We start from the raw sequence: 27,373 nt of genomic DNA, 5'->3' as shown, positions 1-27,373 counted from the left end.
TGTACTTAATTTGTTTATTTGACAAGTGTTTTAATGATAACATTTCATAGTATGCTAGTAGAGACCTAGTATAAGAGAGATGCTTGTGATGGGGTAACTGAGTGATTGAGTCCGTTCATGTCTGTGTTTCTCTTGAACTTAGAATCTTGAGTTTGGTGCATGTCTTCATTATGGGCCTGATCATGTGCCACTGAAGTCAGTGGGAACTTTGTCTTTGATTTCATTTGGCAAAGGCTCAAACCCTAAACATCTCTGAGTGTGAAAAAGCCCATATTTGACCTTTCTGGCAGAAGTCATCAAAAGGTCGTCTGGCTGGACTGCAACTGCACAAGTGTTCTTTGAGCGACACTCTTGAAATCTGGTAGGCTCATGGACTGCCGACTACACGGGGAAGGGAAAACATACACTTGAAAGTGAACACTTCCAAACATCACTTTGAGGCTATGTCTACACTGAACTTGGAGATTGTGACTGGAGCTGGTATGGGCACACTCGCACCACCTTTAATCTAGCAAGCATGGCCAATCTAGAAGACGTAGCCACATGGACTCTGATGTGGACTAGGAACATCCAGGATTCTGACCCTCCGATGGCCTGCACGGCTGCTGCTAAGCTCTATTTTTAGCTCGATACCTAGATCAGAGCTACTACCAGTATGTCTTCTCAAGCTGGGAATCACAGTCCCAGCTCAAAGTGTAGGTATACCTTAAGTCTAAAGGAGATTCAGGCTCCTAATATAAACAGATGAAGCTGCTATTTGCACTAGTGAATGATTTCAAACAGGAGTAACTTCTTTTAATGCAAATAGTGGCTTTTCCTGTCCACACAAAGGATTTGCACTAGTGCAGTTACACCAACGGCTGGAATTGGGGCAAATCCCCAATATGGAAAATGCCAAGATCCTGGCAGTGTGAAATCTCTCTACAGCACAGTCTCAGTTATTAAACACTGGGAAGTGGGGAGAGACCAGTGGGGCTTCTGTGCCAACTAGAAGGCGTGAAAGAGCAATGAAGTGCACAGGGCAGAGCTTCTACTGTATTTTAACCTTGTGTGCAGTGGTTCAGGGACGGGAGGCATTTGACATAAAGGCGCGACGCAAAATAATGTGCGAAATGGATAAATACAAAAAGAAATAACTGCTAATAAAACGTGTGTATATCATAAGCATTTTAGCTGTGAGATGCAGCCACACATAACGTTCAAGGGCGTCCTCCGAGGTTGAAGCTGCAATCATGTTACTAGGCTAAAAGGTGCCATAGGCTGGTACTGTGGTTAACAGCTCCACAGGCAAAGAAGAACTGTAACTTCAGCCGCCAGCTGGTGCTGCTTGATGCTCTCTTTGTGAGTTTAATTGCCCCTTTCCCACCCATCCCAGCCTCCCCACGTTTGGTATAGGCAGTATGTCTAAAGGTTTTGAAATTGACAGTCAAAGTCTGTCATCCTGCAGATGATGAACTTCCACTGACGATCCCTGCCGGGGAAGAGAGACAAGAGATAGACATTAATGAGGCGAGGGCAACCTCAGAGGACAAAATTATACAAATGAGAACAACTTTGCACTAAAGGTGCCTCCAGCTAGCAAACTCTGACTGTCTGCAACTAGCCCTATCAGTCTTCCTCCAAGTGTTACCTGTGTGCTGTTACATTACGGAAGGCAGCTGAATATTTCAGAAGATTAGTAATGCCCTGCCCTACCCCCTGACAAACTTAAGGGCATAAGGTCACTGAATTATCCATTAGAAGATATCAACTTTTGATGATGATCTATCTCCAGTAAGCTTCAAACCAGGGACTAGAGGAGAAAAGCCAGGCTGGTTATGATCAAAAGTCACTGGTCAGATGATGAGTCGCTCTGTAATCTGCGGTACATGAAATGGGTTGGTTGACTTCAGCTGTCATGTGGCACTGGGTAACTAAAGAATTCAGATGTAGAGTAAAATACTGGCAGATGGCAACTGTGATTTAAATTAGTAATGAGTGGCTTTCCAAAGTTTGGAGGTTTCCAGAAGCTCTGATACAGCTAATCGTCTGAGCTTGAGTCTGAACGCTGGGTTGGTAACATTGTGAGAGCTAGTCCAGGCGAAGGGGAGATTTCCTTCCCAGATCATGCAGAGTGTCTGTCTTCTGCTGGCAGCCCCATATGGTGCATGCCTCTGTGCATTCAGGAAAGACAGGAGGTGCTGTGGAGAAGGGATGACAGACACTGATCTCACATTTGCTGGGATGTGACTCGATTGACTTTAGTTGAGTTACTCTTGACTTGCACTGGAGTACATGAGAGAAAAATTTTGCCCCCTGGACTCTCTATAAGTAAAAGTCCTTTCAGTTCAGTTTCAATTTACTGTACATATTATTATGGTAGTTTTCCACATTTGAATGGAGTGTTATTTAGAACAGTGTGTCTCTCACATTAACCAGCAGGGTTTAATATTTTTCTAATGTTTTTGCCTGGCTAGCTAGTTTTGATTATTGTTTGCTGACATGCACGTTGCCAAGGGCTAATATAATGTCAAATTTATTTTTAGATTCAGTTTAAGAAATCATCCTCTGTGGTACATGCATGCTGATCACAGATGTGTTACTCCTTTGGTCACTTGGATACCCAGAGATACAGATACATCATGTTTCAACAAGGTTTTACAGATCAAAATTATGGTCTATTAAATTAGCACCTGTTGTAATGGAGGCTTTAAGCTCAAAAGCTCAGATACAGTGACTTTGCCATTAAGAAACATTGTCAAGATAAAAATCAAGCACGTTTAAAAGAAATGTTCTTTACTTCATGTATTAATAATACTGTCTATGATATTAAAACAGAAAGAGTTTTGAAACGTTAATTTAGACCTCAATCCATCAACCAAACATAATTTTCAGCCCCATCAACTTTATTTGGGACTATTCAGGGCACAGGCACCGACTTTCAATTTTCTGGGTGTGTGCTCTGCCTCCTGCCCCCAGAGCCTCCTGCCCACCATTGAACAGTTGATCTGTGGATGGCTGGTGGGTGCTGCGCGTTCACTATTTTTTTTCCATGGGTGCTCCAGCCCCAAAGCACCCACGGAATCGGCATCTGTGATTCTGGGCTTACTTTGTATCCTTTGTGCTGTTCGTTTAATCTCTTGCATTTCTGTTACGGTATGTCTACCTTGCAAAAAAAAGGTGTGTTCTTAGCTCAGGTTAGCTAACTCACGTTAAAGCAGCAGTGAAGACATAGCAAGTTGGCATCTAACTCAAGTCCGCCACTTAAATTCAATCCCAGGCTCCTGTAACCTGAGTTAAAGCTGAGTTTCTGTGTCTGAACCTGAGTTAAGAACACACCTGGTTTTGCAGTGTAGACATGCGTTTAATTAGGAAGCATAGCTTTATTGGTCACTTTCACACTGTGGTTCTCGTGTACCTACTTCTGCTGTATTTGGGTTTCCAAAGCTGCAGGGAAATATTTAAATCCTCAGATAACCTGTTTCCAATTAAATTAAAAATACAAAACCTAATGGAGAGCCTAAAACACCTGATAGCTTAGCTAATCTATCTGGGTAGTCAGTGTCTTCCTCGGCATTTCTATTGCACTTACCACACAGGTAGCTGTCTTTAATGGTGTCTTTAATGATGATTCTCATAGCAGTTAAGAGATTTCTCACTATTCAGTTCACTCAAGCAAAGACACAGAAGAACAGATGACAAAAATCTCCGTATACCAAATTGTTGAACTTCGTATAAGGCACGCTCCAGAAAAGCTGTGGCTGGGAGTGACTTCTGTGTCCCACCACTTGCACTGCCAAAACCTGCTGGGTTCCCATACGGGCTGTAGCGGCAAAGGATTGCAGAGGAGGGCATGCTCTGTGCATTTTAACACATACACCCTACAGTATAATTAAGGCCCACTCCGTGGCTGCAGATTCCAAACCCGGATTTAGGGAGACCTGGACCGGTGGCGCTTGGCCGAACAGCCTGCATTAGTCATTCTGGCAACTAGAGAGCTGGGAAAAACAGCAAGGTCTGTCTGTGTCCAGCTGCCTCCCTAAAGATTCCAAGGCTGTGTTACATTAGCCTTTTTTTCTCTAAAATCCCCCACTGCTGCTATCATAGGTTCAGCTCCACCAGTGATAGTGATGGTGGGACAGGGGGCTCCTGAATATAGCTGGCATTTGAAGCACCATGTCATCAGACTCTGCTCAAAGGTGTTCCAACCAGCAGCCAGCGCCTTGTCTACACTACACTAGTGCTCCCACTGCTACTATCAATGGGGATAGCGGCAGTGGGAAATGCTAAAGGGAAAAACCTAGTGTAGTCATGACCTTGGAGTCTTGTCTCTTCTCTACCACAAGGGAGACGAGGCACCACTGATCCAACTGCCTGTCTCTTGCATCAGTTACTCCTGCCTTTGGTAGGAATAATTTGTACTACAAGGTTGCCAGTAAGCAATCATCAGCCCCATGTAATTTTGTCAGAAACTATCATTTCTGGGACCATAAAAGCCTGGGAATTTATTATCATTTCTGCAAATCCACAACTCCCGTGGCATTGCGCTGACAACCTTGGCCAGGGGGAGTCCCTGGTTTGCTTCCAGGGAGCTGGGAAGGTCACTGTGGCCAAGGTAGCTCTTCTTTTCCTCTTACTGTAAATGTGGGTGGACAGGAAAAGTGTTTGAATTCCTAATTCTCCTCTCTCCAGCCACTCTTGGCAACAGCTGGCTGCCTCTGTACACCCCAACTCATTATCTACAATGGTATCCCATAATGGTGGGTTAGCAAATTGGCTTGGTGTCGCTGCTAAAATATCCAGCAGTGAAATAGTTAACAGGACACTGCATTGTTCTACTTAGGTTCACATTTTGAAGGTTATCTCTGCAACCATGACGGCTAGAGACAGAATTTATTTTAAAGTGAAGTTTTTGAAGCACAATAATGCAGCAATTTCAAAAACAGACCAATGATATCTATTTGCATGCCTGTATAATCTCATTGTACACAGAGCCCTGCTCCTAAGGCAGTAATGAATGCTAATGATAAATAATGGTCTAGCACAATTAATACAAAGTAATTAACTCATTCTCTGGAAAGGAATCGGTCTTATATTTCATTACTCTTAATTCTCTGTGCCTGACTTTGCAGCATGCTTCAAACTACAGGGCCTGAAGCTGCTCACTTACGCCTTGTTTTATACCAGTGTCACTGTTGATTTCAGTGAAGTTATTCTGCATTTATGTTGTGTCAAAGAGGTGGAAGAATCAGGCCCAGTATAGGTAAAACTCTTTATTTTAAACCACTCCATATTGGGCCTTATGGAGCCTCCTGCCATATTGAGAAACACCACTGGTTCTACAGGCCGCTTTTGCAGACCCCCATCCAAATCCGCAGTAGATTAATAGGGTTTCCCTTTTCTGTGTGTCCTTCTGCCTGAAACTCAGCTTCTGATTCATCAAGCTGTTTGTGAATAGGTTCTTACACTAATGAACCAGCTTGATCTATGGTACAGAATATTCACCAGTGTTTGGCCCAATCCATTTTTAAGATATTAAAGGGATGAGGCTATTCAGTCACATTATGATTGTGTATGTAGCTAAGATGCTGTGCCTTTGTTTTCTATATTCTGCACCTTTAAGTTGGGGCGGGATAGCTCAGTGGTTTGAGCATTAGCCTCCTAAAGCCAGAGTTGTGAATTCAATCCTTGAGGGAGCTATTTAGGGATTTAGTCGGGGATCGGGCCCCCTCTGAGCAGGGATTTGGACTAGATGACCTCCTGAGGTCCCTTCCAACCCTAACATTTTATGAAATTACTAAGAACTCTCCCTGTGTGCATAACTCATATTTATGCATCACCCTGAACAGTGGAGATGCACATACTGTCTGTCTTCTCTCACAAAGACTTTACTTTTGTTCCTTTCTGTTACTTTTATTTTAGACAAAGGAAAACAATTTTAGACTGAATACATAGTGTTGCTCTTTGCATATGGAAAAACCTGTAATTGAAATCCCCTCAAATTGTTAATGTCAGTTCCCTGAATGTCCACAAACACAGGCATTTTAGTCCCTGTCAAGGCTGATGGGTGTCCATTAAAGGGAGCTACCCTCTCCCCACTTTATTTATCACAGTCCCTTTTACATGACTGTAAATTATAAGAATTGGTTTCTGGCATGGGGAATAATCTGATGTCATGTCTATAAGAATATGGAAATTACTGTACAGGCTCAGACCAATGATCTGTCCCTGTTGGCACACAGCTTGAAGGAATTCCAACCAGCAGTCAGCCACCAGCACTAGGCTCTACTCACTGGGTCAGAGAAAATAGTCATACAATTGCCATGTATAAAAGCTGGGGGTGGTGTTAAATTAGGACTGCTGTGAGGTTTTAGAGGGGATGTATCTACTGTTATGATGGGGTTTCGGGGGTGGGAGTGGAAGGGGAGTCCCAGTCCTCCTCTCCTTGTACCCCAGTGATAGCACCTAGCAACTCTCTGCCTTAATCAAGCTAAAGATGGCAAAATGCAGTCTTCAGGGGCTCTGTGGCTATGGCAATTGATGCCAGCGAAAGGGGATTGAGGGCATTGTATCCTTCAGGAGTCCATCCTGAAAGGAGCTTCTAATTTGTCAGGAAGCAGCATACATCTGATGTGGATCACCTGCGGCTGATACAGTGTGGCGCACGCAGACTGAGCATGAAAGTGAGCAGAAGGAGCAGTAGATGTGTCTCCACCTCGCCGCACACAGTTTGCAGCATTTGGCAGTCCTGTGTGGCCTGAGGCGCTCTGCACACCTGCTATCTCCCCAGTTGCCTTCATGAAGTGTGGGCTGAAATGAGCACCTCTGTCCTTCCAGGAGTATGGGATAGTCAAGCTGGAATTTTAAAGATCTGGATAATTGTATAAACAATAGTATCCAGAGGTAGGCCAGAGCCAAAACTACACATCCAAACACCAGTAAATCTGGGGAGAGCGCAGATCCACATGTGAACTTTTTGGCTGAGGCCCACTGCTAATAATGCTTGTAGCTATGCCTACTAACCAAATCTCATCTAAGCTGATTACCACTCAGGATAGGGGGGTAATTCCTCCCCTACCCCATGTACAGCCCATAACATTTACCCGGGTGCATGATGGACTTACCCAGATGAGGGATAGTGCATTTGATGGACCATCGTTTGACCCAGTAGGGCAATCCTATGTTCCAGATGGGGGTGAAATAGCCACTTTTTCTCCCACTTATAATAACAACTCAAAGCAAAAAGCAAACCTGTCCACAGCAGAGAAAGTAGTAGTTGCTCCCCGGATGTAATGATCATAAGTGTACAACATCATGTCCATATCTTCTCCATAGTGTCCTGGCTGTTCTGTTGTCATACTTTGTCAAGAGAAAAGAAAACACAATTTACCTTTTGGAAGAAAAGAAGAAAGAAATAGAATTGACTGAATGCAGATCAAGTGCCAGAATCTTCACCTCTGTTTCTTTGAAAGTCTTTACTCTTTGAAAGTTCTTATCCATTGACAACATAATAATGCAGAGTCCTACACATAACATGGTTTTGTTTCTCTTGCATGTAATTTGTTCTTGGAATCCTTTGGATAATTACAAAGAATTTAGCTTGTGTAGAGCAGGTCTGATTATTAAACATTGCCTTGCTCCCAGAGTAGCTGCTATCTGAACAAGAATGTAATGCCTGTCTCTTTCTTCTGTTTCTGTTGCAAGTATTTTCACTTTCCTAGTAACAGTTTGTTTGGTTTACTACTGCAAAGTGTCCTAAATATTTCCAAGTCAAATAAATACAACCATGTCTCCATTTATGACTTATACGTATGAACGTAACAGCTATTGCGTTCCTGTTTCTTCTCTTTCCGCCTGGTTTGTATTCAGGCTTTAAGAAAGAATGATCTGGATTAAATGTGTACAGTGTAATTTATCCAAGGATCTCAAAGTGCTTCTGCAAACATTAATGAAATAATAGTTACAAGCAACCCTCCTGGGGAGGAGACAAGTAGTATTACTCCCATTTTACAGATGAATAAATAGAGGCACAGAGAGGGTAGGCTGCTTGCCCAAGGTCATCCATCAAGACTCTGGTGGAGGTTGGCAATAGAGACAAGAGGCTGGATTCATCACTGGGTTTATGCAGGTGTAAATTGAGTTATATCAACGTGAATCTGGAGTAACATAGCGATGAATCAGGTTTCAGGAGAAAATTCTGTCCCCATCAAAGTCAATTGCAAAACTACCCCTGACTTTAATAGGAGCAGGACTTCACCCCAGGAGTTCTAACTCCCAGTTCCCTGATGTAGACCCCAATTCAGCAAAGACCTTAAGGACATTCTTACACACACAAATAGCCCCCTCCCTATTCAGCAAAGCACTCAACTATGCTCTTGAAGCCTATTAAAGTCAGTGGGATTTAAGCGCATCCTTGAATGTTCTGCTGAATAGGGATAGTATTATTGGGATTACTTACATGTTAAAAATTAACCACATGCTTAAGTGTTTTGGTGAATCAGGGCCCTAACCTGTAACTATGGAAACTATCGGAAACTGAAAGAATATTTTAAGGCAAATGTATCTGATTTTTCAAAAAGATCATATTTACATATTATCTTAGGCTGCTTTATACCAGAACTGTTTCTGTGAAAATTCTCTGAAATTACCACCAATGGCTGTATAATTAAATGCATTTTAGATTACTTTGTTTACCATACTATTGAGCTGTTTATTTTCTCTGTACATAGCAGATGTGACTTAATTACAGGTCATTTTCTGCTCTTGAAAATGAAAGGAAAAGACCATCCCGTGCAACATCACAGTTGGCAAAATATTATTCCCGGGCAAATGAAAATAAGAATCAGGTTAGAATTCTGATGCTGCTGCTTAAGACCTTAAAGGCATCAGGAGCTGATTCCTTTTTACCCCACAGGCATTCTTCTGCCACCTATCCCCTAACCGTACACCATCATCAAACAAATTAGTGATTGCAGCATGAGTGCAACATTGTCTGGTCTTATCTGAGAAGTGTGTGATCAGCTCTGTGTAACAGCATCCGTGTCAGTGGGCCAGCCATGGGGCTGGCGATCAACCCAGTCTCTGTGGTGCTGTGTTGTTAAGTGACGATCCACAGCCAACAACATTTCATCACTGATACAGGCAACTGCTCCAGACAACTGAACAGAACACCTGTCTGAAGGGAGAAATAACACAGCCAGGGGAATGGATGACACTGAGCTCAGTTTTCTGATAGAAGAAAGGAGATAGAGATGTCCTCTGTGGATGAGAGGATTTGGGTGATAGGCCTTAATCCAACTCCCACTGAAGTCCCTGAAGAGATCTGGATCAGGCTCAGAGTCGTCTTCTTAGCGTATGCACAATGTGTCTCAAGTGTCGGGTTGCCAGGCATCTGGTTTTCGATGAACGCCTGGTCGAAAAGTGACCTTAGCTGCACCGGTTAGCACTGCTGACCAGGCCTTTAAAAGTCCAGTCGGTGACACAGTAGGGGTCCAGGGTTAAGGCAGACTCTTTGCCTGCCTTAGCCCTGTGTGGCTCCCAGAAGCGGCCACCATGTCCCTGCGGCCCTTATGTGCATGGGCAGCCAGGAAGGCTCCATGCGCTGTCTGAGCCCTGAGTGCCGGCTGAGCAGCTCCCATTGGCTGGGAACTGTGACCAAAGGAAGCGGCAGGGTGGTGGCACACTGCAGATGCAAGGGCAGCCACAGCGCACAGAGCCTCACTGATGCACCTAGCAGCCTCAGGGACCTGGTGGCTGCTTCCTGGGAGCTGCAGTAAGCGCCACCAGGACCCCACACCCCAACTCCCTGCCCCAGCCTGGAGTCCCTTCCCCAACCCAAACTCCCTCCTGGAGTCCACACCCTGCAACCCCCCTCAAACTCCAACTCCATGCCCCAGCCCGAAGCCCCCTCCTGAACTCCAAACCCCTCTTCCCCAGCCCCACCTCAGAGCCTGCACCCCCAGCCGGAGCCCTCACCACCCCTCCCAGTCCGCAACCCCAGGCCGGTGTTTGGTTTTGTACAATTAGAAATTAGCAATCCTACTTAGATGACTAGGATTCATCGCTGAATTTGGTCCACTGATTGGATCATTAGCTTCCCCAGTGTGGGCCAGGTACTGACAGAGAGTGCGATGTGAACACTGATCCATCCCAAATACAAGTGTGGCATACGTGGCAAAATCTCTTTTCAGTCATCCCCAAGTGAGCTGGCAGCTTGTCTTAGACTATGTTTGTGATATGACTTGCGGTCCTCTAAACTGAGGCAAACTCAGTTGGAGTATTATTGTGATTGATAGCTGGCACTATATTATATCTGCTTTGGACACATCTGCCTTCACGCTCTTAAAATATATATCTAGAGCTTCTGTTTTTCAGAGTTTATTAATATCATTGGCAGGGAATTTTTAGCAATTTTTGAGTTTTAAGTAGATGTCCAAACATTGGGGATTTTTAGGGCTTTCTCTTTGAATGTACTGTAATAAACAATGTATATCACATAAAATCATAAGAACGGCTATACTGGGTCAGTCCAATGGTGCATCTAGCCAGTATCCTGTCTTCCAAGAGGGAATGAACACAACAGGGCAATTATTGAGTTATCCATCCTATGCCACCTCCTCCATACCCCTACTCATTTTTGCTGACCTCCTCTGTACCTTTTCCAATTCTAATGTATCTTGCACCAATGCTCTGTCTTGCACTGAGCTTCTCCTGGCCCATTATGGACCCTGGAAGTAGAGAATAGTCATGTGTAGCATGCTCTGGCCTTGGCCCTGACATGTCCATTCCAACCTCCTAGCCTAACCCATATGTTACTCGTTACAGTAGTTCATGCTGTAATAAGTAATCTCTCTGAAAGTTTCCAACAGAACTATGTTAAATCACATGAAGGAACCTTTACTGCACACCAGTGAGGTTTACTCAGAGGAATTAATGTGCAACACGTTAGTGCACTTTCAAAATCACACCCTCATAGTCTGCATTCCTGCTCTGTGTAGATAAGTTCTTAGATACCATCATTTCAGGATGGGGAGTTTGGTGTTTACTGGATAAATACCCATTTTTTATTTTTTTCTCTTTTTGTGTCAGGGGTGTTTTATCAGTATTTATTGGTTAAAACCAAAAATCAGAAGCCCTAAATATGTGTTATTTTAAGCAACCTCAGAGACTTTGCAGCATGGGCAAATCAGCTTGACTATGTTACTATCTTATCTAGGGCCTGATTTTCACTTGCAATAAGGACTCTTAGAGGAAGCCACTCGAGCCGTATAAAGAAGCCTCTGAGTAGATGTAAACAGCTCCCTGAGGATATTCCCATGCAGGAAGTCTCCCTGGTGTAGAGCTGGAATAAGAGTTCCCAGGCTCCGGCATAGGAGGTGGAATGGGCACATCAGGGGCAAGGCCACAACACACCACACAATAACTATTCTCTACACCCAGAGTCCATAACTGGCCATGGGAAGCTGAGTGAAAGACAGAACATCCCTGAGGCTGCTCTAACTTACACTGTGGGCTAGGGAGGCCCTTGCACCACATCAGAATGTGGGGAGTGCAAAGTCATCTAAAGCTACCTTTGCCCTTCCCCCTTCCACACTTCCTGCCCCAAATATGGGAATGGAGTAAATGAGAATCAAGCCCCTACCATTGATCCCATGAGTCTACCAAAACTAATGAGATGTAGGCTGGAGCCTTTGAGTTTTGCTTTATTATGAATACAGACGCTCCTGAGCCCCTTTTGTTCTGGAGAGGAATGTTATAAATAGGGCTAGGACAGCATAGTTCAAGTTCACTTAGGTCTTTGTGGTCTGTCTGTCTAATTCTATTTTCTTTGACGTTAGCTGTGCTCGTTTATGTAACTCTTGCCACAAGCCTATATGTCTCAAAGTCAGCCTGATTGCGTGCTATCCTTTAGAGAGAGATGCTAATAATTCATCCTATTGCTGGGCGGTGTGCTATTATCCTCCCTTTGACTTTCACCCCTTTTTGGAGTTTGGGAGCCAAAACATGGAGAGATCATGCTCTGCATGTTACTACTCGTCCTTTTCAATACCCAGGTCTTTCTCCCAGAAACAGAGATGTCATGTACATAAATGGCTAAAAATCTCTTAAACTGAGCTGACTGGCTTATGTGATTGGTAATAGATATGGAGCCTTTCACCATTGCTGGAGGTTGCTACTTCAAGTCCAGATCAGGTTGGTAGTGAATCTAAGTTATTACAATCTAAATGTTGTACAGTGGCCTATGTGGAATAACTCGGTGGTCTCAGTCCAGGTCCTAGTGAACAGGTGTCTGCATCACTGCTTCTTGGCAGCAGTCTCAGAAACAAGGCCAAGGATATAAATGTGAACTACTGTCTCCTTTTCAGTCAGTGTTGAGGCACATTAGCAGAGCAGAGCACACCCCTGGGGGTGAAACTTGAAAGTTCCGCTGTCCTGGTTGTGCTTGTTCAGCTGATAGGGGGTGGAATCTGTCTCCAGGACTGGGTTTGAATGTAGAAATGCACAAAAGAAAAGCAGGCATCAGTTTGTGTGCGTGCGGAGCATGGCAGGAGTACATGAATATATATTTTGTAGTGAATTTTCTCTTTGTCCTTCATGTTGACACATAGATTTTTCCTAGAGTTTTGTTTGTTTGTTTTTGGTGTATCGTGACTTAAATTCTACAAGTCTTAGGGTGGGCCAGGATATGTGTTGCATAAAAGATGTGTTTAAAGGCTCAGCATCTTTAACAGGATTTTTATTTTAGTTTGGAAGGAGGATTTGTTCTTCCTGAGGAAGAATAAATGCATAAGAGGTTAATAATATAGGTAACGTTATTTTATTCAACCCAGGGAGAAGTCTGTAATAATAAACGGTAATTTCTAGCATGTCTCATCCACGATCTCAGAGCAATTTACCATGGTGGGTTAGTAGCATTATGTCTATTTTACAGATGAGGAAACAGTAGCAGTGGAGGCCTGATTTTCAGAAGTACTGAGCACCTACAAACCCAGCAAAGTCAATGGGAGCTGCAGGTGCTCAGCATCGTTTGAAAATTAGGCCAAGAGAATTTAAATGACTCACCTCAACTCACACAGAGATTTCATGGCAGAGTCAGTTAATATAAGCAGGGAATATAAACAAAGGTCCTTTAAAATCCTTTGAAAAGCCCACTCCTAAGGGACCAGAGGAGCTAGCAAACAGAAGCGGCTAACAGGGGAGTTTTGTGAGGGAGTTTACAGAAGGGGAGTGTGAAGGGGGGCTAGATACACTTACCATTCCTTAAACTTCTTTAAACTTAAGCCAAAAAACACCCCCTGATAAAAACAAAACTTCAGCAAAAGATCTAACTTCAGGAGTAAAAAGAGAATGCAGGCAGAAGTGCAGCTACGGAGCAGGGACTATCCAGTTTATTGCACACAGTGCAGCATGTATGATTACCTGCACTATGGGCAGGTGGCATATGTGTGCACTCGGTACAAGGAGCGCAGGACCCTCAGAGACCATGTACAGGCTTTGGAGAGCTGGGTGGCTGAGCTAGAGGAGCTAATGAAGACAGAGAGGTACATAGATGAGACTTTCTGAGACACAGTAGAACAAGTCCCCGTCCCCAATAGTGGCTGCATTGCTAATAATGCCGTATGTTGCTTGTAAATTGCAGATTTATTATACAACCATATGACCAGTAAGATGAGAAGCTGCTCTTTAACATGGTCTTTCCCCATCATCATGCTGCACTTCCTCCAATGGAGCTGTGACCAAAAGTTGGGGCCTTCTATTCTATGAGGGCACATGAACTTTGACCTTATACCTGTGATCCCTCAGGATAAGCAGTGGCCCAGAGGTAGCCATGTTGCTTCAGGTGCCGTTTGTAGTTGCATAAAGAATGTGGTTTCGCTAAGGGGAATTTTGTATTACCAGTGGTGATGGCTTCATGTGGCACGTTTGCAGCACATAGGAGTTAATTGTTTGTTTAATCATACTTTTGGGAATGATGGGTATCCCCTCCTAGCAAGCAGGCTGTGTTGAAAAGCGAAGAGAGGTCTCCTTTTAGTAATGCTTTGGAAGAGGCTCTAGCCTAGCCCATGGTTTTAGTAGAGCTCCAAGAGAGGAATGCTGCTAAGGATTCAAGAGCTACAAGGTGCCTGGAGCTGCTGCAAAGGCAGTGAGCCTTTTACAGGGGCAGCATGTTGGGACACTGGACTGGGCATCAGGAGTCCTGGGCTGTATCCCCAGTTCTGCTGGGTGGCCGTAGACAAATCGCTTCACCTCTCCTTCCTAGTTAGACTATAAACTCTTTGGTGCAGGAACCATGTCTTATCATTTGTATGCACAGTGTCTAACACAAGGCACCACAATCTCAGCTGAAGGCCTGTAGATGCTGGCATGATGCTAATCTGTGTGATCTGGGAACTGCTGTCCATTCTGCAAAGGGGAAGGACTGAAATAGTGTTATTTAGTTTTTCAACATTAAATGAATTAGGATCTCTTGCAAGGTGGCTAACTGATAGCCATGGAGACTGAATTCATCGGGTTGTGTTCCCTAGGGTATATGTCAGCAAGAACACTTCACTTTTGCCTTAAAATGACCACATTCAACCATAAGGTATTGAGAGTGCAAATGTGAGTTTCCAATTCTGCAGTTACTTTTCTGCCTCTGTAACTGCACTGCTCATAATCTCAGAGGTGCCAGTTAAAGCTCCCATGCCATGGATTATAATATGGTTTTGATGGCATCTTGGGTAAAGGAAACAGACACTTCCTTTAGGTCCAATAAACTGTAAACACTTGGAAAATGGTGTAGTTGCCTGGACAATCTAACTGAGAGAGAAAGCAGCCACAGCGCAAGCCAGACCTTCTGGCACTCAACAATGCTGGTTGTTTGGAGAAGGGAAACAATCATAAACAGTCTGTGCAGACTTTCGGCTGCTTCAGTGACATGTGTTTGCTTTTGAGAGCATCAAGTCAAGCTTTTCAATTCCCCTATGAAAAGAAAAATATGAGGTCTAATGGGATTATTTAGTAATGATGTGTCCACATCTGCAAGGAATTTGTTGCCTTTCCAATTAAATTAGATTTGGTTCCTTCCAGAGAGATGGCGGACACCTGGTCTCCCACCACCAGAAGTATTTTACTTGTGTAGCATTTCCCCGGGCAGATAAAGTATTGCGTTTTTTCCCTCTCCTGTAATTAATTTACAATCTTTGGTATGGTAGAAATCCACGGAATTCAAGAACAAGCCTTATCATGGTAGGAAAAAAACAAGAACTCCCAAAAAATATCAAGTTCAAAAATCTGAGACTGGAACAGGCTACAGTTGTAGTTTGCAAAGGGTTGCGTACAGAGGAGTTTCCCTGGGAGTTAGTGCTGAGAACATATGTTCAATGTTAAGCATGTGCTTAAGTCCACCCCATTCAGCAAAGCATTTAAGCATGGGTCTTAGTTATATAATGGTGCCTTTAAAAAGTATTCTAATAAGTAGTATACATAATCCAAAGAAGTGAAAGGTAAATGACTTTGTGTTTAGGCTGAGAAGTTGGAAAGATTCTAACAAGTTGTATGCTGGCCCGCTGTATATTGGGAAGACTCTGTCTCTTAGGAAGGAACTTTGGAGCATTGGAGTAAGATAATTGATCTTTTTCTCCTTCAGGTGAAATACATATGCAGTCTAAAGTGAAATCCAAAATATAAGTGATAGATATATTGCTTATAGATTTGCAAGAGAAGATGCAGAAACGGGCATGAAAACATTTTGAGTGGGAAAGCGGGTCAGACAAATGTGACAAGAAAATCTTAATTCTCAAACTACTCTGTGAATCTCTGGCTCCTATTAGTTTTCCTTAGCAATCTCCCTACACTTAGATATCACAGTGATGGGCTTGTTTTGATTTAGACGAGAGTAGATCAGGGATTCGCAAACATTTTGGTAGCGTGAACCACATTTTCTTGTGGCTCACACATTGTCCATGGGGCAACTACAGTAACTGCATACATGGAAAAGTAATATTAGGAAAATATGCCTGTATTGATCCATGCCTTTTAATGTCATTGAGCACCTGGAAGCAAGAAGGAGGAGCCAGCACCATGTGAACAGCTATTTCTCTACAAACAACCAGAAATTGTTCCACAGACTAGGCCACAGTCTGGGAGCCTCTGACAGAGAGAGGGAGAGAGATGTGTGGGGAAGAAAGATAGAGATGTTATCAAAATTGGACAGGTATTGAAATAAATAATTAATCTTGCATTATCATTATTATCATTTAAGTAGCTCCAACAGTGGGTGTGATGCTTCTTGGATAGTTCAGAGGACATGGTCCCTGCATCTAAATAGACCATGTATATCTAATAGCTGATGGAGGAGAAGTAAAGGAAAAACAAGTGCTGAGCAGTGAAGTCTAGCAGAGTCTTGTAAGTTTCATATTTTCTGTTGGAATCACAGTCTGCAAGACCAGAATGAGTCATGTGAGGGGGTATACTTGCCCTGCATTGGGCAAGAAGAGGTTAACCCTACACTATGGGCTGAGGAAGCCAGGCCCCCTCTCTCCTGCCGGGCATGCTCTAACTGGAACCACATTATAAAAGGGAGCAGCCCAGCTCAGTCTACTCTGACCACTGAGAAGACAATATGTGTTGGGGGTTCCTGTCCAGGAGCTGTCAGAACCCCAGACTGCAGAGGCCAGGCATGCCAAGACCCAGAAGAATACCTGGCTAGCCATGGGAGCCCATGAGAAGGAGTCATCAGGAGCTGCGCCAGCCAAGTACCCCAGAGAACCAGAGGGGCTGCGGACTCTGGAGCAGACATTGATCCGGTTGTGAAACCGGGAACACAGTCAGTGTGTTTTGGACAGATCCCTGCTGACCCAGTGGCGGATACCCTCGCTGCTGAGAGGGCCGTGGTGGAGTAGGGAGCGCCAGGGTCCACCTGCCCAAGCTGCCAACCCAACCATGGGTGGTGGCCTACCCCACTTTTTGGCCACTAGGCTGTGCTACCCTGCACCAAAGCATGGGCCCACTGACTCTTACCATTAGACCCTACCACCCTGCGCAGGAGGACAGCCCTCTCAACTCTGGCCACTAGGTCACATTGCCCTGCATGGAAAGGCACCCCAATTAACTTGACTGCGGGGCCATAACTCCTCCCAAAGGGGTGACGGGGTATACCTGCCTAGCAACAGGCCACCAGATCATGACCTCCTGTATAGCACAGGCCACTAAACCCCACCTAGCCACCCCTACACCAAGTCAACAACCAGAATTAGACCTAAGTATTACAGCCCTTGGGAGACTAAACTATTGTGTGCTACAGGCAAAGAATAGGAGGTATCGAAGAACATCAATGTCCTAGGCCCTTGCAGTGGTTCAGTAGGGTTCTTCTACTACTATATCTTGTATCTGTCTGGATAACACTACTTTGAGGGGAGGACTAGGGGTTGTAGGCCACTTGGAAGAAACATGTTTTAAGGAGGGACTTTAAGCAGGAGAGTGTCAGTGGGCATCACACCCTGGACCAGGGAGGGGTTCCAGGCTGAGGGAGCCACATGGGAAATGGCACAAGACTGGAAGAAGGACATGAAAGCAGGAGGTTAGACATGTAGCTTGAACAGAGCAAACTGGACCCTGGAGTGAGTGACCAGAGATGAGAGCACAGAGTTAGGCAGAAGTTAGACAGTGCAGAGCTGATTTTATAATGTCCCTAACCCCCTGGAGGATCCCAAAGACCTTTAACAAACTGTGGGCAAAATCTTGTCAGATCTGCCCAATGGATCTCCACTGTTGTGTCCTGCTCTGTTTAGATGAATGGATCTCTAACCCAGTCACTGGGGAATCTGAGCACAGAGAGTAGAACAGAGGACTCAAGATTTGTTGCATGGATCTGCAAGCAGGATTTCACCCTGTTTATGGAGGAAGCACTTCACCCTCCTTAAAATGCTTCTACTTCTGTGTTGGAATATGGCTGCTCTTTAACAGTGCAACAAACACTACACAACAGCTGACGACAAGAAATGGAGAATGCCATGTCTTTTTGAAACAGATGGGCAGTCTTTAGGCTTGCATATAGTGTAGGGGAGAACCACACGACATGATGAACCCAAGACTATTATTTTAGATCTTGTGCTAATCTGCCTTCAGATTTTCAGGGCATAGCCAAGTGGTAATACCAAGACTGAACGAGAGTGATTTGACTATAGATAGATAGATAGATATACGAATGATTTTAACTGTTTCATTGAAACACACACAACAAATTCCTGCCTCACAAGAGGTGGAGACTTTAAAATCTGCCTTAAAATGAGATCCAAACAAAGTCTCCCTCACATGCTGGAGACTTGGCCGGTCTGTCAGTACAATTTGCAAATGCGGAGCATCTGTAGACCACATAAAGTAGGAAAGTCACAGAGGGGCATTTACAGATTTTGCTATAACTCCTTTTACTTATGCTTTAAAAAATACAGTTTCTTTCCCTCCTGGCTGTAAGGAGATTGGATTCTGAAAACTAATGCACTGCTGTTGCATTTGGTTGGTAGCCAGCCAGCCAAACAATAAGGCCTGCAGGCATGTGAACATCTCACATGCATCTCAATGAAGAATGCACTTCAAAAACTAGTTCTGATCACAAAGCTAGAAGCACATTGTTTCCTTAAAAATGTGTAAGAGAATTACTTAGTGTACCAGTGAAAAAAACGCTGGATTAACAACCATGGAGACTGAAGTCCCCTGTTTCACCTCAGAGCAGGCAGGATCAATGCAAGCTTGCCTTCTAATATCCTGCTAATAAATTTTCTCCTTGATTTAGAAGGACCACATCTAGGGCAGCAGAGGAGCTCAGTACCCATGGCCCAGTTAGTCCTTAGCCTCCTTGATGAGACCGCCAACAAGGAGACCAACAAGTGCCAACTGTGATGATCTTTTCTGAGATGCAGACATCTCTTCACCAGGCCTTGGACTATGATCACTAATTCATTTCCACAGAGGCCCTCAAACAGCCTACGTACTACAAAAAAATTGAAGAATGATTTGTGTGAGATGACTAGAGGTGAAAAGTTCCCTACTCTGTTCCCAAATCCCCTAAGCCATGCAACCCCCAGGTGATACTGCTTGGCCAGAACAGAAATATACATGCTTCACCTCAGTACACAGGACTAACTTCTTCTCAATGCATACGACAACAGGGCACTGAACATCCCTGGCCCAGTGGTCAGTTATGCTACATTGGGAGGATAACAATTCTGAACACTTTGCAGCAAGAACTGAGCAGATTTGGGCTATAATAAATCTTGTGGAACTCACCTACAGGAGTATGGGCATCTCCGGCTGTAGCGGCAGCAGTAAAATTGCCACTCCCGATCAAGCACAGATGGAAAATACTGGCTCTGGAACCCTGCCACTAGTCCATTATTTGAACAGGTTTGATACCTGAGAAAAGACAGGGAAAAATAAAATACATTATTAAGTATTATTTTAAAGAAGAAAGCAGCACTTATATGGCAATTTACATCTTCAAAGCACTGGGCAAGGAAATGATACAGTGTTGCCAACCCCAAATATTCAAAAATCATGAATTGGGCAAAGATTGGCTTTAAAATGTTATATTAATACTTCTTTTTCTTTGCCCTCTGGTATTTGAGCATTTAGGGTTCACTGGGGTCACATTTTCAAGCTCTTCTCTGCAATCCTGTGGGCTAGAAACTGATTTGATGAAAATGAAAGTTGAGTTTCTTATGTAATCACCTGAATCCAGGAGATGGGGCTTTAATGGAAACATCAAAAACTGTGGGATAAAGTCCCAAGAGTTGGTAACAGCATAACAATATTATTTTGTACTTGGGAAAACTGAGACATTCTCTGGAGGGAGATTAAAAGACTTGCCCAAGGTTTTGAATTTGGATTTGCAAAATGAAATGCTTGCTAAATTTACTGAACCACTAGGCTAAAAGTAATGAGGGAGGTCCTCCACCAACAACCCGGGGTTACAAAAAACTCAGTTTTCCTTGTAGGGCAGATGATGCCTGAAAAGCCTATGGTATGATACCATCACAAAGCTCTCTCTTCAGAGCTTTGCTAATGAAACATAAAGCACAATATTTTCCCAGGAAAAAAAAGGACTGTCCTAGGTAATTTTGTTTTCCTGTAAAACTCTTTCCTGCAGTGGTGCTGCACAAAGATCTATTATTTTTAATATTCCATGCAAAATTTCCTCCAAGTGCAGCAGCAAGACAGAAGTGCATGCCTGCTGGTTTTGCTGATGGCGTCCTTATTTTACAGAATGCCATTACCTGAGCGATACAGCCCAGCATCAATCTTTATCAGCCCATTAAGGACAAGAAGGGAAGGGTAAGTGCTTGAGGCAAAGCTGAAAGCAGTTAAAGTACTTCAGCTCAGGCCAAGGGAGGCTCTCATAATGTCCAGCTCCACCGAGGTCATGCAACTTCCTGTCATCTGCTTCTGCCAGGGCTGCAGGAAACTCCACCATCCATTTACTCCAGGGCCTTAGGAATCCTGTCATCCACTTCTCTGTGGCCATAGGCAACCCTGCTGTCCAATCTGGCTCGTGCCACTAGCAACCCTGTTTCCCTCACGTGAGTCACTGGCAGTGACCCATTCCTCTGTCACACAACCTCTCTGTTCTTGGGGGAGGCTAGCTCCTCTTCCCCATGGTCTCATTCCTTGTTGAGGTTGACTGGTGAGGACTATACACAAACCTAAGCAGCCCTGCTTCCATTTCCATCTATGCACTAGATTCAATACAGTGGATCTGTGTAAAAATGCACCCTGCTGTCCCTTTAAAATAAACTTACAACTGCAAAGAAAACCAGCTTGTTTATGGCAGCTAGCGCAAATGGGAACATGTGGAAAGGGCAGTCTAAAAAGCAGTCAGCCTGATTCCTGGGTTTGTGTAACGCTTTCCCAGTGTTGGTCATAGAGTCTGCACAAGAACAGTCCTCCACAAATGTACTGGGCCGTGTTGCCAACATGTGAACAGGTAACTCCCACACACATTTGCTTCCTTAGCCCATGATGTAATCTGTGTCCCAGGGTTGTGCGTGCGTGTGTGTGTGTGTGTGTGTGTGTGTGTGTGTGTGTGAGAGAGAGAGAGAGAGAGAGAAAGAATGATTCAGAGACTGCAGAACCTGTTTTCCTCACTTCCAACAAAGCACTTTCTCAGAATCCTAGCCAAGGAAAAGAGACAATAAATTTATATTAAACCGCACTTTGTTAGAAAAGTTTATACATTGTCCCTGAAAAATAAACAGTTTGTTGAGGGTAGGGCACAGCATTAATCTATCTAATCTGAATAAGGCCTGGGGGATGAAGACCTCATAAAGCAGGGGTGGCCAATCTGTGGTTCTGAAGCCACATGCAGCTCTTCAGAAGTTAATATGCGGCTCTTGCATAGACACCGACACCAGGGCTGGAGCTACAGGCGCCAACTTTCCAATGTTGGCCGGGGGAGGATGGGGGGCTCACTGCTCAACCTCTGGCTCTGCCATAGGCCCTGCCCCCACTCCACCCCTTCCGGCCCCCTCCCCTGAGCCTGCCATGCCCTCTATCGGCCCCCTCCCCCCAACCCCCTGCACACCACAAAACAGCTGATCAGGAGGTGCGGGAAGGGGTGAGGAGGTGCTGATCAGCGGTGGCAGCTGATGGGCAGGAGGCGCAAGGGGCGGGGGAGCTGATGGAGGGCTGCTGACATATTACTGTGGCTCTTTGGTAATGTACATTGATAAATTCTGGCTCCTTCTCTGGCTCAGGTTGGCCACCCCTGTCATAAAGAAACATCCTTTTTTGGACAAGAGTTGTTTGTTTGGTTATTTAATCCCTGCCATTTGGTGCAATTTGGTTCATTCCATCCACAATTGCTCTTCCTAAATATATATTTTTAAATCATCTCTGGCATAGATAATTGAGCAGCGGCCACAGAAGAAATGAACTTCACCAGAGGCAGAGAAATCACCCAAACTCTCCCTTCATTCAGGTGGAAAAGTTTTAAACTGAACTCCCAGGGCCCCCTCCATTGTAAAGGGAATGGGATAGACATACATTACCCTTCCTTGGATTGCACATCCCTGTTCAAAATGTGTCACTGTGTAGCTGCCACAACAAAGCCATAATTAACAGGGCTTATCTTATAAATTATTAGAAACTGACACTGTCCCCCTGACCTCTCACTGCTCCAATCCCCCGCCACTGCTTACCCACCAGTCATTAAGGGCCAGATTCTGCTGCCCTAACATTGAGTAGTATCTTGTTCCCCACACAGTCTCCGAGAAGCCAGTGGAGACACTTGTGAAGTAAGAGTGCTAATCAGCATGATTAAAGGTGTCAGAATCTCTCCCTTCAAAAATAGGCCCCCATTCAACAAAGTCATTAAACATGTGCTTAACTTTAAACACATTAATAGATTCAAAGGTCAGAAGGGACCATTAGATCATCCAGTCTGATCTCTTATATATCACAGGCCGCAGAACTTCATCCAGTTACTCACATGCTTATGTCTGGCCCCATTCAGCAATGTGTTTAAGCCCATCTCTATTCATCAGAGCACGTAAATATATACCTAACTTTAAGCACATGCTTATGGACATCCCCTAATCAGCAAAGCACTTAAAGTTAAGCCTGTACTTAAGTGAACCCATGCTGAATCAGGGTCATAATAGTGAAAAGTCATAATATTTCTTCCTCTCTGAGCTTTACATCCCCACTCCATTTTCTCTCTCGTGTTTTTTCAAAAGACTGTCTCTTGGGTTCATTTCTGCTTTGAAATCTGCACAATGTACAGAGACGGTAATTAGTTAAAAAAACACAACTAGACAGTATCAGGTTATTGGTCAACGGTCTCTTTTTGGTGTTTCAACCAGAATGGGGTTTCTGATGCATGTTTTAGACAAGATAGCCAGCAACTGGAGAGAATTCAAAGGAGAGCAACAAAACTGATCAAAGGTTGATTAAAGAGCTGGGAAAATTAGACCTCTAAGGAAAAGTTAAGCAAATGGAGAACATGTTCAGGCTGAAAGCAAAGTGTCAGAGAGGGGACATGGTAACTGTGACAGATATTGCAACAGCACATTAATATCTGTGGGGACCATGTTGTATTACGTTTATGTATCACCGTGAGGCAGGGATTGTGTGCCACTCTGGGGGGGCAAGGTGTGTGTGTGGGGGTTATCACAGCTCCTCCAGAACCAAAAACAGTGAGGGGTGATTAGTAAACACCTCCAGAGAAGTACCAACCATGGGTAGGCCTGCATATACTGGTTCAAACTGGGTTTTCCAGAGACCAACGGACAAAGAGAGGGTTTTTGGCATAAAAAGGCTGCATTTAAACTGACTCTGGGCTTTCCTTCTGATCTAGCAAACAGGCAGGATCTTCTTTCTAAGGGCCCCGAACCTTGCAGAAGAATTGGAAAGACTTTGGGAAGACTGATGGGTGACCTCTGGTAAGCTTTTAGCATTTGCATAGGAATTTTTACTGTTTTGATCTGATTTCTCTGTGATGCTTTTACCCTAAGAATAAATATGCTTGCTTAGAAAGAGCCGTGTGGTAACATGTAACAGTTTGAAAAACACTGTTCATAGCCTTTGGCAAGAAAGCAATGCACAGATGCTGGCCTTTAGGCAGACTGGCTTGCCTGAGGTATCTCAATACAAGGCAGGGAGCTCTGCAGCCTTAAAACCCCTGCTCCGAAGGGAAAGAGACGTGGGACTCTGCCCAAGAGAGGTGATGGCTGGGAACCAGAAACCTGAAGTGGTGGCCTCAAAAGACCACAGAGGGGAATACATGTATAGTTACCCTGAAACTGTGACAACAACTACCTGCTAATATGCTAAAGAGACGTCATGCAGACAACAATACATTTATTCTCATTAGTCACTGAAGGCAGGACAAGAAGTAACAGACGTCGACTGCATCAGGGAAAATGTAGATTAAATATTAGGAAGAATTTTGCAGCTTTATGTTTGTGAATGGAGCAGGCTGCCAATGGAGGCTGTGGAATCTCTGTTGTTAGCGATATGCCAAGTGAGGCCAGATACCCATCAGTCAGGGATGATATAAGGTTAATAAAATCCATCTCGCCACAATGAGAAATGGATTAGATAATCCAGCAGAGATCTTTGCCAACTGAAGTTAATCTAATTTGTCCCTCACAAGCAGAACTGATCAATCAGGAGTCCAAAAGGGACACAGAGATGGCCAGAAAAAGATTCACTGTACTACAGATTAACTACAGATTATTATTCATATTTGTGTTCCTACACAGTTCCTGAATGGAAGTATTTTCAGAATACTGTCAGGCACGCAAATACTACAGTGATGAGCTTGATAGAGAGCTGGAAAAGAGAGGCAATAAATTAAGAGAAGACAGAAGGATTGGATTTTCAAAAGCCCTAAGAAAGTGACATAGGAGCACAAGACCCAAGGACTTTCAGTGGTCACTTAGGTGCTTTTGAAAATCCCACCTGAAATAGATCCATATAGGAAAAGAGAAAATGCTCAATATAGAGATAAGATAAACAGAACAGACAGATAAAAGAGTTAGACAGGACAGGTTAGTTAAGAGAGTAACATCCAAAACAGATAAGGCCAACAGATAGAAAAGACAGTTAAATAAAATATCCAAGATAAATATATGCTGGAGAGATAAGATAGGTAAACACAGAAAAAGAGAGAGAGAAATATCTAAGATAAGTAACTGATAGAAAACAGAGAGGAGAGAGAGAAAAGAAAGAGAAGAGAAAGAACGTGCGAGAGACAAAGTAGAAAGATCTAAGAGATGAGAAAGAAATAGGGCATAGATGTCATGCAGAGGATATAGACTTCCTAGGTACATATAGTTCTGATGATGAATGTTTCTAGAGGGTTCCAATGGCATAAGAAAACACTTTGCATAGAATTACACAATATCCTGTTTGTGAGAAATTACTTTAGCAATTACTGTCAAGGGTTGTTTGAGAAGAAAAAAAGTTTTCTTTATTTTTAAACAATAGAAAGAACTCATTCAAAATTATTATGCAGTAAATGCAAATTGCATCAAAGTATGAAAAGGACTGCGTAACACATTACCAGAATGATCTAATCTCTTGCTTATTTTGACATCTCTATCTCCTTCCTAGCTCTCCCTTTTTCTTCTCAGTCTTATTCCAAAGTGAACATAAAGAGTCAATTTTTTTCTTAGCAATTGCATCAGCCATAGGAACTTATCAGAGGGTGAACTGAGGAGCATGAATCATTCACAACACGACTCAAACCCCTTGAAAATCAAGTCTTTCCCATTTCATTTTGAATTTTTGAAAAATTTCCTGTTTCATGCAAAATCTGAAAAAGTTTGTGTTCTTTACAGAATTTTTTGGAGCCAATCTAAAATGTGTGAATTTTTTTAACGAATACACGAACATTTTCAACATGTGTCTGTTTTCCATTTCATGAAAACATCATGAGAAAATGAAATTTGGGGAACACGTAATGTCCCAGAATGAACTGCCATAGATCGTCCCATGAAACTTTGCCACACCTCCCACCTAAAATCTGATAATTTCTGTCAAGTCCTTTTTAGAAGCAGAGTAGCATATATGCATGTTAAATATGAACTACTGCTGATCATATTAGGCTTTCCCATATAATTAATATTCATTGTCATCATCATAGATTAGCATGTATTTTGGGCCCCTGTAATACCGATGTGAGTAGTAAACAGTCCCATACTGGGCACAAGCCAAAGTCTTCAGCAGCAGAAAGATACAGAGAAAAAAAATGCTATGCTGGGAAGGAGCTTTTTCTAATGATTAGGGTTGGAGACAGGTAGTCAGGAATTTTGGGTTCTGTTCCCAGCTCGGTCACTGTTTCCTTGTTTAGCCCTGGGCAAGTCACAGCCCCCTCCGTGCCTCGGTTTCCCCATCTGTAAAATCAGCGGCAACAATACCGAGCTGCCTCAGAGGTGCATTGGACTCCTCCAGTGGGAAAGTGCTATAGAAGTGTAATGTAGGATCATTATCACATCAGTATGCATCATTACTAATATGACTAAGATAGTCATTTGTAATGGCTAAGCAGCTAATTAATGTGCACTTGTACTATCATCACTGTGCTAATATGCACCCTTCAACTTTGAGCATTGCAATTTCTCTTTCAAAAGATAGTTTAACAGTATCCTACCATTGCATTCCAGCTCTGTTGATCTCTTCCCACCAGCATTCTGTTGGTTCCCCAAGACTCTGGGGCGTAGGCATGCATGCATAGTTCCACAGTCTGTCAGAGCCTTCCTTCTTGCTGAAAGTGCTCCTTACTGCCACTATCACCTGGCCATGGGGGCACTGGAAATTGAAGCCCTGACGATACACATTGACCCACCCATCATTACCCCCGTAGTCATAGTGTTGATAGTTATAATCCCCATACTGGCCCCAAGCCACCGTCACCAGTGGCAGGAACACACAGAGAAGAATAAGGTCCATGTTGAATATGTTTCTGGCTTAGAAATGCCCCACTGGTTTGTTGTGCTGGCCCTTTTATATTGCCTCTAACATGTGGCTTCCAGATGTTTCATATCTAGATCCAAGTGCAATGTGTCATAGTTTAGCAAAAGTTCTCTGACCTAAAATATTGGCTACAGAAACTTTCAATTACTCTTAAGGTGGAACTCTGCAAGAATAGTGGTGCTTAGGAGCATAGGAACTGGGGTTTCCCAGGAGTGTGAACCTTCTCCAATCCCTTACTGTAAAACTACTATCTATAAGGGCTGTATATACACATCACACATGGATAATACATAAGCTTCAGCAATCCATTGTGCAATAGTTAAGGTTGAAAAACAGTTTCATTTGAAATTCAAGCTCTATTACACATGGGCGGAACTTGGTGAAATGTTGATCTTTAGGTTGCAATTTTCCATTCTTGGCATTTGTCCATCTTTTTCATCTTCAACAAAAATGGTTCTATTACACCACTACCTCGATATAATTCCACCCGATATAACACAAATTTGGATATAACGTGGTAAAGCAGTGCTCCGGGGGAGGGGGGGGCAGGGCTGCGCATTCCGGTGGATCAAAGCAAGTTCAATATAACGCAATTTCACCTATAATGCGGTAAGTTTTTTTGGCTCCCGAAAACTGCGTTATATGGAGGTAGATGTGTATTTTTGAGTGAGAAGAGAATGGGGAAAAATATACTTTTCCCATTATAAAAATATCCTTTAGATATTTGGAGCCCAAATGACTGACAGTTGATTGTCCTGATCTAGCATGGGAATGGCCCTCACTGAGGAACAGAGCACAAACTGTTTCAAGAGGAAAGTGATTTTACTATGACTGAATTAAGAGCATTTGAAAATGACATATGCCGCACGTTCAGCAGGTCATTAAGTGTACTCCTGGGGCCTGATTCGGGAAACCATCCCTATTCAAAAAACCACTTAAGCAC

The 27,373-nt window shown here is 43.6% G+C and overlaps 1 protein-coding gene across 1 annotated transcript; it reads right to left on the bottom strand.

The window, feature by feature from the left end:
* Positions 1-26,431, bottom strand: DPT (dermatopontin). The gene is made up of 4 exons (XM_050962027.1): positions 26,108-26,431; positions 19,246-19,371; positions 7,231-7,338; positions 1-1,471 (listed from the first exon to the last, which is right to left on the bottom strand). The coding sequence occupies exons 1-4, from the start codon at positions 26,404-26,406 to the stop codon at positions 1,405-1,407; spliced, it is 600 nt and encodes a 199-aa protein (XP_050817984.1). The 5' UTR covers positions 26,407-26,431; the 3' UTR covers positions 1-1,404.
* Between the last annotated feature and the right edge of the window lie 942 nt (positions 26,432-27,373).

The sequence above is a fragment of the Gopherus flavomarginatus genome, chromosome 1 (assembly GCF_025201925.1).
Source record: "Gopherus flavomarginatus isolate rGopFla2 chromosome 1, rGopFla2.mat.asm, whole genome shotgun sequence".
NCBI lineage: Eukaryota > Metazoa > Chordata > Testudines > Testudinidae > Gopherus > Gopherus flavomarginatus.
Note: the sequence above shows the minus strand (reverse complement) of the source record. Positions and strands in the feature narration are given on the sequence as shown.